The sequence below is a fragment of the Boleophthalmus pectinirostris genome, unplaced genomic scaffold (genome assembly GCF_026225935.1).
Source record: "Boleophthalmus pectinirostris isolate CB_2022bp ecotype Guang Dong unplaced genomic scaffold, ASM2622593v1 HiC_scaffold_5, whole genome shotgun sequence".
Lineage (NCBI taxonomy): Eukaryota > Metazoa > Chordata > Actinopteri > Gobiiformes > Gobiidae > Boleophthalmus > Boleophthalmus pectinirostris.
In genome coordinates, this window is record NW_026571404.1 from 3,683,345 (window position 1) to 3,698,512 (window position 15,168).

General features: G+C 39.5%; 1 protein-coding gene across 1 annotated transcript in view; it reads right to left on the minus strand.

Annotated features, from left to right (window-relative positions):
- The window catches only part of mocos (molybdenum cofactor sulfurase), a 55,553-nt gene extending 46,165 nt beyond the window's left edge, over positions 1 to 9,388 (minus strand). Inside the window, exons 1-2 of the mRNA XM_055162926.1 lie at positions 8,815 to 9,388; positions 5,763 to 5,852 (exon numbers count right to left, since the gene is read on the minus strand). Of these exons, the coding sequence (XP_055018901.1) occupies positions 5,763 to 5,852; positions 8,815 to 8,926 (202 nt within the window). The 5' untranslated portion in view covers positions 8,927 to 9,388. The remainder of the gene's footprint in view (positions 1 to 5,762; positions 5,853 to 8,814) is intronic.
- Between the last annotated feature and the right edge of the window lie 5,780 nt (positions 9,389 to 15,168).

Genomic DNA, 15,168 nt, shown 5'->3' on the forward strand with positions numbered 1-15,168 from the left:
TTGTGAATTATATATTTATACTTTTGAAAGAGACAAAGACTTGGAGGTTTACAGAAAAATTAAAAAAGTGCAAAGTGTCGAGCGTTTGTTTTGAGAATGTTAAAAAAACGAACTTGGATCCCAATATCAAATTTTAGAGAAGAAACACCACAATTTAATTATTATTTCCAGAATGACAAACAGTGAAATCCTTAATTTTCTTTCATTCACTTTGTTAAACCGTGTGAATAATTTAACGGTGATGAAATCAAATCTGAATGAGAGCTGAAAAAAAGCACTGTGTTTTTGTTTTACAGATTGAAATAATTGAGATTATTTTTGTTCTTTTACCTCTAACAATCAGAAAAGAAAGAAGAAAAGAGCTGGCCTGTTCGTTGGAGATTTACTGAGTCAAAGTTCTGTCATAAATCGCTCCTGTAAAAGAGTTAAAGTGCTGCGTTCGTGTGAGATAAAATGTAAACTTAAAGGAAAACATGACAAGAAAACACAAGGAGGTATTCGCTGGTTTTAGCCCAGTTCATATTTATTTTATAGATTTAGTTTTATCCTGTTCTAGTGCTGGTTTAGTTCAGGTTTAGTCCCAAGTTCAGAGGGACGTAGAGGAGCCAAAAATAGTATTGAAATAAATGTATGTATGTATGTATTATAATATTACTCAAATATCGTATTTTTCGGACTATAAGTCGCTCCGGACTAGGGACGGGCATTCGATGAAATTTTCTTAATCGATCGTCGGAAGAATTAACAATCGATTATCGATTAATCATTAACGTTTTTATATTAAAATGATCATCATTATTATTACTATCTGCACTAATCTGCATAAATAAATTCAACTTTACAACACGTAACGACTCTAGATCCACATCAGCTGTTTGACATTATAATGTGTTTAATTCAGTTTTGTTCAAATCTCACAGAAACAAAACTTAAAACCACATCACTAATTTACATAAACTAAGTGAAGAAAAAAAAAACTCCAGCTCTTGTGTCGCTGATGTGGTTCAAAGACATGACTCAGGTGAATACAGGTCAGTGTGACCAGATTTGTGTTTGTCAAAACCAGGACAGCGTACGGGGGGAGGGGGGCGGGGCCTCGTCATCCACATTGAGCGACTCTCACCTGGAAAAACTTTTTCCCACTGGACACAGAAACATATGTGCTGCTTTATCCACTGTGCACATGGACTCACACTTGTCCCAACGCAACGGAAAGTGTGGAATTTCTTGTACAAATCCTGGTTAAATCCACATTTGTGCTTCGGTTCGTTACAGACTGACCCACTGTTTGTGTCTCGCTCCTTCTGATGCAGAGACACATGTACACACCTGTTTGGTCACGACACACACAGAAACATACATTCAGTTTGTCCATTAAAATGAACGTAATCGATGAAATTCTTAATGATCAATTATCGATTAATCGACTAATCATGCCCATCCCTACTCCGGAGTATAAGTCGCACCAGCCAAAAATTGTCAATGAAGAAGAAAAAAACAAAAAGTCGCACCGGACTATAAGTTTTTTATTTATATCTTTTTGGGGGAAATTTATTTTATAAAATCAGAGACCAGGAACCTACATTTCATCTTGAAAGTGAAGTTGTAGTAAAAACAATAGAAGAGAAAACAACAGACTGTTAACGTCACATATGAACAGTTCTTCAGATAAACTATAACATAAACAACAGAACAGAACAAGTTTAACAAACTCTCCATCTCACTCCAAATCACTAAATCCATTCAATTCTTCATCCTCGGTGTCACTTCTGAACAACTCCTCGACCTCCGGAGGTAAACAGAGCGACGCAAACTCTTCTGTGTCGCTGTCGTCAGACTCAGCATCAGTTCCAGTTAGAATTATTCGGGTCTTTCTGAATCCCGACAGGATGGTTTCGGTGTCACTGAAGTCCAGACTTTGTCCATCCATCCAGTGACTTCAGGAAAGTTTCATGGTTCATCCTCCTGGTGTCACAAGTTTCTCTCTCACTCCAAACTTTCTTTCTGCTGCTCGATTTTCGTTTTCAGATGCAGATTTCACGACTTGCAGTTTGTAATCTGCAAAATCTGATTTTCTTTTTGGGAGCAGTTGTGTTCAGTCTTCTCAGTCGTCTTTATAAGATCTGGTTTAGACCTGAAATAGTCCTATTTTAGCCCAAGTTTAGTCCTGGTTTAGAGGTGGTTTAGACCTGGTTTAGACCTGGTTTAGACCTGATAAAGTCCTATCTTAGCACAAGTGTAGTCCTGATTTAGAGGTGGTTTAGACCTGACATAGTCCTGGTTTAGACCTGAAATAGTCCTATTTTAGCCCAAGTTTAGACCTGACATAGTCCTGGTTTAGACCTGATAAAGTCCTATCTTAGCCCAAGTGTAGTCCTGGTTTAGACCTGGTTTAGACCTGGTTTAGGCCAGATATAGTCCTATCTTAGCGCAAGTGTAGTCATGGTTTAGACCTGGTTTAGACCTGACATAGTCCAGGTTTAGACCTGACATAGTCCAGGTTTAGACCTGACATAGTCCTATCTTAGCCCAAGTTCAGACCTGTTTTTAATAAGTTTGTTTAAATGTTAAATAGTTCAGTGGTGCAGAAGTACTGGTGCGATCGACTGACATGATACAGACAGAACAGAGGCTCTTTCTGCAGGAGACATGCTCGCGGCTGTCAATCTGAACATTTTAATCTATAAGTCGCACCGGAGAATAAGTCAAAGGAAACACCCAAACCATGAAAAAAAGTGCCACTTATACAGTAAAAAAATACGTTAAAGTACTTCAAGAAGTTACTCTATAAAAACTGTTGGAACAGGCTTATAAAAAGACAAAACATATGGTCTATGTTCTGTCACCTTTACCTTAACTTAAGATACAGGCAGTGTTGGGGAGTAACAGATTACATGTACCGGAGTTATGTAATCAGAGTACAAATGATGAGTAACTGTATTCAGTTACAGTTACTGTTTCAGTGAGTGGTAATTGGATTACAGTTACTTTGTTGAAATAAATGGATTACACAGAGGGATTTTCCTGTTTTCACATTTTGGGTGATATCCCCCTTTTTTGTTGTTGTTGCCAGAAACTAAACCAGGTCTAAACCAGGACTAAAACAGGTCTAAATCCAAGACTAAACCAGGACTAAAACCAGGACTAAAACAGGTCTAACCCAGGACTAAAACCAGGTCTAAACTAGATCTAAACCAGGACTAAACCAGGTCTAAAACCAAGACTCGACCAGGACTAAAACTAGGTCTAAAACAGGTCTAAAAACAGGTCTAAATCCAAGACTAAACCAGGACTAAAACCAGGACTAAAACAGGTCTAACCCAGGACTAAAACCAGGTCTCTAGATCTAAACTAGATCTAAACCAGGACTAAACCAGGTCTAAAACCAAGACTCGACCAGGACTAAAACTAGGTCTAAAACAGGTCTAAAAACAGGTCTAAAAACAGGTCTAAATCCAAGATTAAACCAGGACTAAAACCAGGTCTAAACTAGATCTAAACTAGATCTAAACCAGGACTAAACCAGGTCTAAAACCAAGACTTGACCAGGACTAAAACTAGGTCTAAAACAGGTCTAAAAACAGGTCTAAATCCAAGACTAAACCAAGACTAAAACCAGGACTAAACCAGGACTAAAACAGGATTTAACTGGATTAAAACAGGACTAAATCATGCTGCTGTCTTCTCCTCTTCAATAATATTTTTAAATTGGTTAAATAAAGTTTGGGCTTTTTATTTTCTTTTAGCAGATAAAACAAAACATCTTATGTTACGATATCCTAGTCTTTGTTTCTCTACAGCAAATCACGTAATCCAAAGTATTCAGATTACATTACTCACTTTAAGTCATTTAATAGATTACGTTACAAACTACATTTTGGGGTATGTAATCTGTAATCTGTAGGGGATTACATTTTAAAAGTCACCTTCCCAACACTGGATACAGGCAGTAAAATACAGACGAGGACCAAGGAACTAATTCATTAATTTTCCTTATTATTTTACGTTATATTTCAGTGTATGTACAGAAAAACAGGTATTTTAAAAAGTATGAACAAATCACATTATTATTATTTTTCTTTTTTAGTTCTGATTTAGTTAAAGGTTATTTGATATTGATCAGTATAAATAATGTAAAACGTTGGCATTGAAATACAGCTGGGAGAGTACTCCGAAAAGTACAATTCCTGATTGATTTGTTTTTTATTTCGAGTTTGTGTTTCTCTTTTGGCAATCACACACACTGTAAACAATAGAAAACACATTTGTGGAAAAGCAGCGGGAAGAAGATAAACTTATTAACTCATTACACAGTTTAAATAAATATATGTGGTTGTTTATGTACGTTGTCTTTACTAATGATCTGTACTTTAACAAAACAAAACACAATTTAAGTCTCTCTTTATTGTTGGCAGGGATCAGACTGGTCAAAAAATAGGGACATTTGGGAATTTTCTTGTATAAAACTGAGATAAATCAATGGTTTAGTCCTGATATAGTCCTGGTTTAGACTTGAAATAGTCCTATCTTAGCCCAAGTTTAGTCCTGGTTTAAAACTGGTTTAGACCTGATATAGTCCTGGTTTAGACCTGATATAGTCTCATTTTAGTCCAAGTTTAGACCTGGTTTAGACCTAAAGAAATAGTCCTATCTTAGCCCAAGTTTAGTCCTACTTTAGACCTGGTTTAGACCTGGTTTAGACCTATTTTAGCCCAAGTTTAGACCTGGTTTAGACCTGATATCGTCCAAGTTTAGACCTGGTTTAGACCTGATATAGTCCTGGTTTAGACCTGATATAGTCTCATTTTAGTCCAAGTTTAGACCTGGTTTAGACCTAAAGAAATAGTCCTATCTTAGCCCAAGTTTAGTCCTACTTTAGACCTGGTTTAGACCTGGTTTAGACCTATTTTAGCCCAAGTTTAGACCTGGTTTAGACCTGATATCGTCCAAGTTTAGACCTGGTTTAGACCTGATATAGTCCTATTTTAGCCCAAGTTTAGACCTGGTTTAGACCTGATATAGTCCAAGTTTAGACCTGGTTTAGACCTGATATAGTCCTATTTTAGCCCAAGTTTAGACCTGGTTTAGACCTGATATAGTCCTATTTTAGCCCAAGTTTAGACCTGGTTTAGACCTGATATAGTCCAAGTTTAGACCTGGTTTAGACCTGATATAGTCCTATTTTAGCCCAAGTTTAGACCTGGTTTAGACCTGATATAGTCCTATTATAGCCCAAGTTTAGTCCAAGTTTAGACCTGGTTTAGACCTGATATAGTCCTATTATAGCCCAAGTTTAGTCCAAGTTTAGACCTGGTTTAGACCTGATATAGTCCTATTATAGCCCAAGTTTAGTCCTGGTTTAGACCTGGTTTAGACCTGATATAGTCCTATTTTAGCCCTGTGTTAGCCCTAGTTTTGTCCTCGGTTTTGACCTGGTTTAGATTTGGTTTAGTCCTGGTATAGTCCTCATTTCGTCCTGGTTTAGACCTGATATAGTCCTGGTTTAGTCTTTGTTTACTCCTTGTTTAGATTAAATTGGTCAAAAATCGTGACATCCGGGACATTTTTTGTATAAAACTGGGACAAATCAGTGGTTTTGTCTAAATCCACTGGGACATTGGACACAGGACTCAAAACTGGGCCTGTCCCGGGTCAACTGGGCCTGTCCCGGGTCAACTGGGCCTGTCCCGGGTTAACTGGGCCTGTCCCGGGTCAGCTGGGCCTGGTCTGGTCACTCTGTATTACCAAACTGAGAGCCTCACCGTACAGACTGGTGCTGATGTCCTGGCAGAAGCTCTGGACCGCAGACTCCGGGTACAGCGTGGTGCCGGCGTGATCCAGATACGTGATTCCTGTTCACAACACAGAGACGTTCAGATCCGTGCAAGAGAGAAGAGACAACGGGAGGTAAAGGACTAGATTTTCCAAATAAAAAAACTAGGACATACTCTTTTTTTTGGTGGCTGGTAATAATAAAATTGTGAAACGAGTGCGGAATTAAGGAAAACTCTTCTGCAGACACCATTCATGACCAACAAATGACCCAGTACAGTCACATTTTCTTTGTGTTTTGGTCGTTTTTAAGCAGCTTTTCTGTATTTTACCAAAACAATTGACAATTTATGCTTTTCTTTACTGTTGGCAGATATAAAATTGGTAAAAAATAGCGCCACTTGGGACATTTCTTGTATAAAACTGGGACAAATCAGTGGTTTTGTATAAATCTGCTGGGACAGGGGAACTTCTGTCCCTGCATTTTTTTGGTTTTAAGGTCACGCGCATTCAATACGGTTTTATGTATTTTGGCCAAACAAATAACAATTTAGGTTCCTACTTTCTGTTGTAGGGGATCAGATTAGTAAAAAATTGTGATAGTCCAGTTTTAGTCCTGGTTTAGACCTGAAATAGTACTATTTTAGCCCAAGATTAGTCCTGCGTTAGTCCTGGTTTAGTTCTGGTTTAGACCTGGTTTAGTCCTGATTTAGTCCTATTTTAGCCCAAGTGTAGTCCTGGTTTAGACCTGATATAGTCCTGGTTTAGCCCTATGTTAGACCTAGTTAAGTCCTGGTTTAGACCTTGTTTAGCCCTGGTTTAGCCCTGGTTTAGTCCTGATATAGTCTTATTTTAGCCCTAGTTTAGTCCTGGTTTAGTCCTGGTTTATACCTGATTTACAACTGATATAGTCCTATTTTAGCCCAAAATTAGTCCTGGGTTAGTCCTGGTTTAGTTCTGGTTTAAACCTGGTTTAGATCTGATATAGTCCTATTTTAGCCCTAGTTTAGTTCTGGTTTAAACCTAATTTAGTCTTAGTTTAGACCTGATATAGTAAGTCCTGGTTTAAACCTGAAATAGTCCTGGTTTAATCTTAGTTTACTCCTGGTTTAGATCAGATTGATAAAAATAGCGACACTTGGGACATTTCTTGTATAAACCTGGGACAAATCAGTGGTTTTGTATAAATCCGCTGGGACAAGGGACACAGGACTCAAAACTGGGCCTGTCCCGGGTAAACAGAGACGTCTGTCACACTACGGTTGGTGTAAATAAAACTGAAAAAAGCGAGCGTAACGTTGTGCATTCTCGTGTCAGTTATAATGTGAGGAACTTCTGTCTCTGCATTTTTTTGGTTTTAAGGTCATGCGCATTCAACACGGTTTTCTGCATTTTGGCAAAACAAATGACAATTTAGGTTCCTATTTTCTGTTGGAGGGGATCAGATTAGTCAAAAATTGTGATAGTCCAGTTTTAGTCCTGGTTTAGACCTGAAATAGTCCTATTTTAGCCCAAGTGTCGTCCTGGTTTACAGCTGAAACAGTCCTATCTTAGCTCAAGATTAGTCCTGGGTTAGTCCTGGTTTAGTTCTGGTTTAGGCCTGGTTTAGTCCTGGTTTAGTCCTATTTTAGTCCTGGTTTAGACCCAGTATAGACCTGGTTTATACCTAGTTTAGACCTGATATAAGCCTGGTTTAGACCTGATTTAGTTCTGGTTTAGACCTTAGCCTATGTTTAGTCCTGGTTTAGACCCAGTATAGACCTGGTTTATACCTAGTTTAGACCTGATATAGTCATGGTTTAGACCTGATATAAGCCTGGTTTAGACCTGATTTAGTTCTGGTTTAGACCTTAGCCCATGTTTAGTCCTGGTTTAGACCTGGTTTAGTCCTATTTCCCCAAAGTTTAGTCCTGGTTTAGGCCTATGTTACCCCTAATTAAGTCCTGGTTTAAACCCGGTTTAATCTTGGTATAATCCTGGTTTAGACCTGAAATAGTCCTGGTTTAGGCTTAGTTTACTCCTGGTTTAGATCAGATTGGTCAAAAATAGAGACACCTGGGACATTTCTTGTATAAAACTGGGACAAATCACTGTTTTTGTAATAAATCTGCAGAAACAGAGGACACAGGACTGAAAACTGGAACTGTCCTGGGTAAATAGAAGCGTCTAGTCTCCCCAGGAAGGACACATCCACGCCGCGTAAAGAGCGCACTCCACCGGGCACCACGACCTGATCTGCCCCCGAGGGACCTCTCCTCTCACGCCTGAACGAAACCACTACCTCTACTCTGCTTGGACTGATTTAGACCTGAAATAGTCCTGTTTCAGCCCAAGTTTAGTCCTGGTTTAGACCTGAAGTAGTTCTGGTTTAGACCTGATATAGTCCTGGTTTAGACCTGATATAAACTTGGTTTAGACCTGAAATACTCCTATTTTAAGCCCCAGTTTAGTGCTGGTTTAGTCCTGGTTTAGACCTAAAATAGTCCTATTTTAGCCCCAGTTTAGTCCTGATTTAGAGCTGGTTTAGACCTGATATAGTCCTGGTTTAGCCCTGGTTTAGACCTGATATAGTCCTGGTTTAGCCCTGGTTTAGACCTGATAAAGTCCTGGTTTAGACCTGATATAGTCCTGATTTAGCCCTGGTTTAGACCTGATAAAGTCCTGGTTTAGACCTGATAAAGTCCTGGTTTAGACCTGATATAGTCCTGGTTTAGTCCTGAAATAGTCCTGTTTTAGCCCAAGTTTAGTCCTAGTTTAGTCCTGTTTTAACCCAAGTTTAGTCCTAGTTTAGACCTGGTTTAGACCTGGTTTAGCCCAAGTTTAGTTCTGATTTAGACCTGATATAGTCCTGTTTTAGCCCTAATTTAGTCCTGGTTTAGACCTGAAATAGTCCTGGTTGAGACCTAATACAGTCCTATTTTAGCCCATGTTTAGTCCTGGTTTAGACCTGATATAGTCCTGCTTTAGACCTGAAATACTCCTATTTTCGCCTAAGTTTAGTCCTGGTTTAGACCTGAAATAGTCCTGGTTTAGTCTCATTACCTTTACTCCGCTTGAACTCCTTCTCCACGACCTCCTGGAAGTCTCCCCCGTATCCATACTGATCCGAGACTTGAGTAAAAAAGTCGAAAGTGCAAAGTTGTTGAAAATCCATGGACCGGAGAAGTTTGGAGAGGCGAGACGCGCGGAGGAACGGCGCGTTTTGGAGACGTTCTTGGAGGTTTTTACGCACGCACTGCCGCTGTCTGTCTTGGCTTGGGCTCTGAATGCTTCCATTGACATCTCCCCGGGTCTAAGTCCGGTGACAAGCAGCTGGTTTATTTGTCCACACCGGATCCGTTCGTCCCACTTCAGGCTAATGAGTAACACCAGGCGTCAGTCCGCGGCGCTAGCATCACAGCTAACCCCGGAGCGCGCAAGTTTGGAGCGAAAAATCTGAAAAAACTTTGCAGAAACTGATCAAGATGACAGCTAATGTGTAATAAGAGACGTATTCAGTTTGTGTGAACTGCAGGCGTCGCGTGTGACACGTCTCAGAGTGTGAAAAATACATTTGTGAAGTGTGAACTAAACTTTGTGCTGTTAGCATCGGGGGCTGCGCCGGAGCTAAAACCAAAACAAGAGACAGAAGAGGAAGATGAACTGAAGTGAACTTTACTGGAGATTTAAGAGAAGATTTACAAGGTTTTAAACCGAGACACAGACGTGAAAAAGTCAAAGAAGTGGAAAAAAAATAATAATAATAATAATAATAATAATAATAATAATAATAATAATAATAATGTAGTATTGTCCATCCTTGACTCACGTGTGGATCAGTGTTTAACCTCAGACAAAACACAGAAGCACAATTTTCTGTGTTTCAGCCCAACAAATGCACTTTATGCTTCACCTGGTTTAGACCTGAAATAGTCCTATTTTAATCCTGATTTAGTCCTGGTTTAGACCTAGACCTGATTTAGACCTGATACAGTCTTATTTTCGCCCTAGTTTAGTCCTGATTTAGTCCTAGTTTAGTCCTGGTTTAGCCCTAATTCAGTCCTGGTTTAGACCTGAAATAGTCCTGGTTTAGTCCAAGGTTAGTCCAAGTTTAGTCCTGATATAGTCCTATTTTAGCCCTAGTTTAGTCCTGGTTTAGCCCTAGTTTAGACCTGAAATAGTCCCAGTTTAGTCCTAGCTTGTGCCCAAGTTTAGTCCTGGTTTAGACCTGAAATAGTCCTGGTTTAGTCCAAGGTTAGTCCAAGTTTAGTCCTGCTATAGTCCTATTTTAGTCCTAGTTTAACCCTAGTTTAGACCTAAAATAATCCTGGTTTTGTTGTAGTTTACTCATAGTTTAGATCTGATATAGTGCTGACATAGTCCTATTTTAGCCCTAGTTTAGTCCTGGTTTAGTTTTTGTTTAGTCCTGGTTTAGACCTGATATAATCCTATTTTAGCCCTAGTTTAGTCCTGGTTTAGCCCTAATTCAGTCCTGGTTTAGACCTGAAATAGTTCTGGTTTAGTTCAAGGTTAGTCCAAGTTTAGTCCTGATATAGTCCTATTTTAGCCCTAGTTTAGTCCTGGTTTAGCCCTAGTTTAGACCTGAAATAGTCCCAGTTTAGTCCTAGCTTGTGCCCAAGTTTAGTCCTGGTTTAGACCTGAAATAGTCCTGGTTTAGTCTGAGATTAGTCCTATTTTAGCCCTAGTGTAATCCTGATTTAGACCTGAAATAGTCTTGGTCCTGGTTTAGACCTGATATAATCCTATTTTAGCCCTAGTTTAGTCCTGGTTTAGCCCTAATTCAGTCCTGGTTTAGACCTGAAATAGTCCTGGTTTAGTCCATGTTTAGTCCTAGTTTAGTGCTGATATAGTCCAGATATAGTTCTATTTTAGCCCTAGTTTAGTCCTGGTTTAGCCCTAGTTTAGACCTGAAATAGTCCCAGTTTAGTCCTAGCTTGTGCCCAAGTTTAGTCCTGGTTTAGACCTGAAATAGTCCTGGTTTAGTCTGAGATTAGTCCTATTTTAGCCCTAGTGTAATCCTGATTTAGACCTGAAATAGTCTTGTTTTAGTCCATGTTTAGTCCTAGTTTAGTGCTGATATAGTCCAGATATAGTTCTATTTTAGCCCTAGTTTAGTCCTGGTTTAGCCCTAGTTTAGACCTGAAATAGTCCCGGTTTGGTCCTAGTTTCAGTCCTCCTTTAGACCTAATATTGTCCTGGGTTAGTCATAGTTTAGTCCTAGTTAATCCTTGTTTAGACCTGTAATAGTCCTGGTTTAGTCCTGTTTTATCCCGATTTTAGCCCTAGTTTAGACCTGAAATAGTCTTGGTTTAGATCAAATTGGTCCAAAATGGGGACACCTGGGACATTTCCCAGGTAAACAGGGACGTCTGGTCACTTTATCTTAGTAAAAGTTCATTTCAGTTCAGTTTCCTACACAGAGTGACCAGACGTCCCCGTTTACCCGGGACAGTCCCTGAAGATTTATACAAAACCAGTGATTTGTCCCAGTTTTTGAGAAGAAATGTCCCAGGTGTCTCTATTTTGACCATTTTTATCCCCACCAACAGTAAAGAGGAGAATATATTATCATTTGTTTCGCTAAAATCCAGAAATTTGAGCTTGAAAATGACTATAAGACAAAAATAGAACCGTCAGAAGTCAGATTAGTTAAGAATGGACAATGTTTAGGGCGACCAGACGTCCCTATTTACCCGGGACAGTCCCAGTTTTGAGTCCTGTGTCCCCTGTCCCAGCAGATTTATACAAAACCACTGATTAGTCCCAGTTTTTGACTAGTCAGGTCTAAACCAGGTCAGGATATGAAGCTGAACTGAAATGAACTTTTACTAGAATAGGGCAACCAGACGTCCCTGTTTACCTGGGAAATGTCCCAGGTGTCCCCATTTTGGACCAGTTTGATCTAAACCAAGACTATTTCAGGTCTAAACGAGGGCTAAAATCGGGATAAATCAGGTCTAAACCAGGACTAAACTAGGGCTAAACCAGGACTAAACTAGGACTAAAGTATGACTAAACCAGAACTATTTCAGGTCTAAACCAGGACAAAACTACTAATCTAGGGCTAAACCAGGACTATATCATGTCTAAACAAGGACTAAACCAGGACTAAACTAGGTCTAAACCAGAACTAAACAAGGACGAAACCAGGACTAAATGAGGACTAAAGTAGGACTACACCAGAACTATTTTAGGTCTAAATCAGGACTAAACTAGAGCTAAAATAGGACTATATCAGATCTAAACTAGGTCTAAAGTAGGTCTAAACCAGGACTAAACAAGGACGAAACCAGGACTAAACTAGGACTAAAGTACGACTAAACCAGGACTATTTCAGTTCTAAAAGAGGACTAAATTAGGACTATACTAGGGCTATTTCAGATCTAAACCAGGACTATATCAGGTCTAAACAAGGACTAAACCAAGACTATTTCAGGTCTAAATCAGGACTATATCAGGTCTAAACTACGACTAAACTAGTGCTAAAATAGGACTATATCAGATCTAAACTAGGACTAAACCAGGACTATATCAGGTCTAAACCACGAGTAAACCAGGACTAAACCAGAACTATTTCAGGTCTAAATCAGGACTATATCAGGTCTAAACGAGGACTAAAGTAGGTCTAAACCAGGTTTAAACTAGGACTAAACCAGGACTATATCAGGTCTAAACCACGAGTAAACCAGGACTAAACCAGAACTATTTCAGGTCTAAATCATGACTATATCAGATCTAAACTAGGACTAAAGTAGGTCTAAACCAGGACTAAACTAGGACTATATCAGCAATAAACTAAGGTTAAAATCAGACTATTTCAGGGCTAAAACCAGTGAAGCATGAATTGTATTTGTCTGGTCAAAATCCATTTTGACAAGAAATGACCCAGGTGTCCCAATTCTTGACCAATTTGATCCCTGCCAACGGTAAAGAGAGACATACGTTGTGATTTGTTTAGGTAAAATACAGAAAAGCTGCTTAAAAACGACCAAAACCACAACCAAAATGTGACTATACTGACACACATGTTCATCATGAATGGACTCTGCATGACAATTCTCCTTAATTATGCACTCGTTTTACAATTTTACTATTACCAGCCACCAAAAAAAAAAAAAACTCTGGATGTGCATAATTAAGGAAAATTGTTCTGCACTCAGCCCATTCATGACAAACATGTGAGTCAGTACAGTCACATTTTGTTTGTGTTTTGGTCGTTTTTAAGCAGCTTTTCTGTATTTTACCTAAAAAAAATGACAATGTATGCCTCTGTTTATTGTTGGCAGGGATCGAATTGGTCAAAAATAGGGAAACCTGGGACATTTCTTGAATAAAACTGGGACAAATCAGTGGTTTTGGATGAATCTGCTGGGACAGGGGACACAGGGAAACTCAAGACTGGGACTGTCCCGGGTAAACGGACGTCTGGTCACCGCACCTTTTACTTTACATGAGAAGTGTGTAGTCGGTCAGTATAGGCGAGTTTCATTGTTGACAAAAGCGCGCGTTGCATGCTGGGAATTATTTTGGTCGGCGGCAAGAAACACTATTTCAACATGACACAACGAGTAGCGCTCTGGTATTTTTGTTTTGCAAAGGCTCAACGGAGGAAAAAGGTTGGAGACCCTGACGCAGTGTCACAGAAGAGCGTGTGGGCGTGTGGGCGACGCGGGCGTAGGTGTGCTTTCCCACTGAAATAAACTGAATATCTGGAGTTTTTTAAATGACTCGTACAGGATCATTTTGAGTTTTAATTTTGAGTTTTTTGTTTAGCTTTACTTTAGATTTCATTTCCTCCAGGTTTAGGTTGAATCTGCGTGGACGCCCCAGCCCCCAGCGGCACTCACAGACAACGACAAACCTCTACGTTGTCCTCGCCGGGGTCATGTGAGCGTTCATGGACTCGTTTAATATCTCAAATATCAAAGTGGACTGAATAAAACCATTTTTCGTGAGAAGGGAAACTATCGATCTTTAAACAGCTCAAGCTCAAGGTTATCGGCTCGCGCTGGCAGCTTTCCTCTGTGATGCTTTATTTAACAGTTTGTCTTTTCCAACTCACAGTTACAGCGTGTACAGTTAAAGTTTTACTCTTCAAGTCATCCAAACCAGAGACTGTACTGTACATACTAGTACAGACGCATCAAGAATCTCAGACTTCCGGTCATTGCGCAATTCATACCGGGAAGGATTTTCCTAAAAAGTGAACACCAAACCTCCATGTTTGTTTTCCCAGTGGGATGCGTCTATTGTCAAAGTCGATCTTTTCTAGTCTTTTGAACCATATCACTTTTGTTTCTGGTTCTGATATTGTCATATTTTACAAAATGTTCGGGATGATTTCCGGGATGAGGTTTCCTTTTTCGTCTTTCCTGTGGATCAATCCTGCCCATCACCTTCACCTTTAACTATTTTTCAATTCCGTTGGGAAGAGAAACAGTTTGAACGGAGGTTTGAGTCACACACATCTGATTCACTTTTGCATTTATGAAGTTCACAAACAAATTTCTCGAGCCGTTTTCCGCTGTTAAGATCCAACAACCACAACAATTAACGATGTCCGAATCCCAAAACTAAAACTATGACAATATCAGAACCAGAAACAAAAGTGATATGGTTCAAAAGACTTGAAAAGATCGACTTTGACAATAGGCGAGTTTCATTGTTGACAAAAGCGCGTGTTGCATGCTGGGAATTATTTTGGTCGGCGGCAAGAAACACTATTTCAACATGACGGACGGAGCGAGAAAACACGTAAAGGGTATTGATCCCGGTTATTTATCCACTCTAACGGCAGAGGACCCAAGACCATTTGACCAGAAATTGGTCATAAGCATCGACGGACGACAAATCACCCTTTTCAACCCCGACAAAAGGTGGAACAAACCAAATTTCTGGTCTGAATCACCAACTACCTGGACAAATATTCACTTCAGCGATATCAATCAATCAACCAATCAATCAACAACTTTATTAATCCCAAAGGGCAATTCAGTTCACACATCTCTGGTCACACACAATATATAAATATAAATAATAAAGAAAAGAAAGACAAACACCAGACGTTCAAACCACATGCATCAGGGACACAGTAACAAATTCACTTTCCATTTAAAATCCTTACGGCAGAAGGAATAAAAGATTTGACGTAACGGTTGGTCTTTTGCTGTGGGGTGACATAGCGCCTCCCAGAGGACATTTTCATGAACTGTGAGTGCAGAACATGGTTAGGTTGGCTCAGTTTGGCCTTAGTCTTTTGTAACACCCGATGTCTCCACACAGACGCCAAATCCTCCATCTGAACACCGCTGATTTTGCTGCAAACTTTTACAATCTGGTTCAGACGGTTCTTGTCTTTCACAGATAATCCATAAAACCAACAGATAAAAGAAAAGG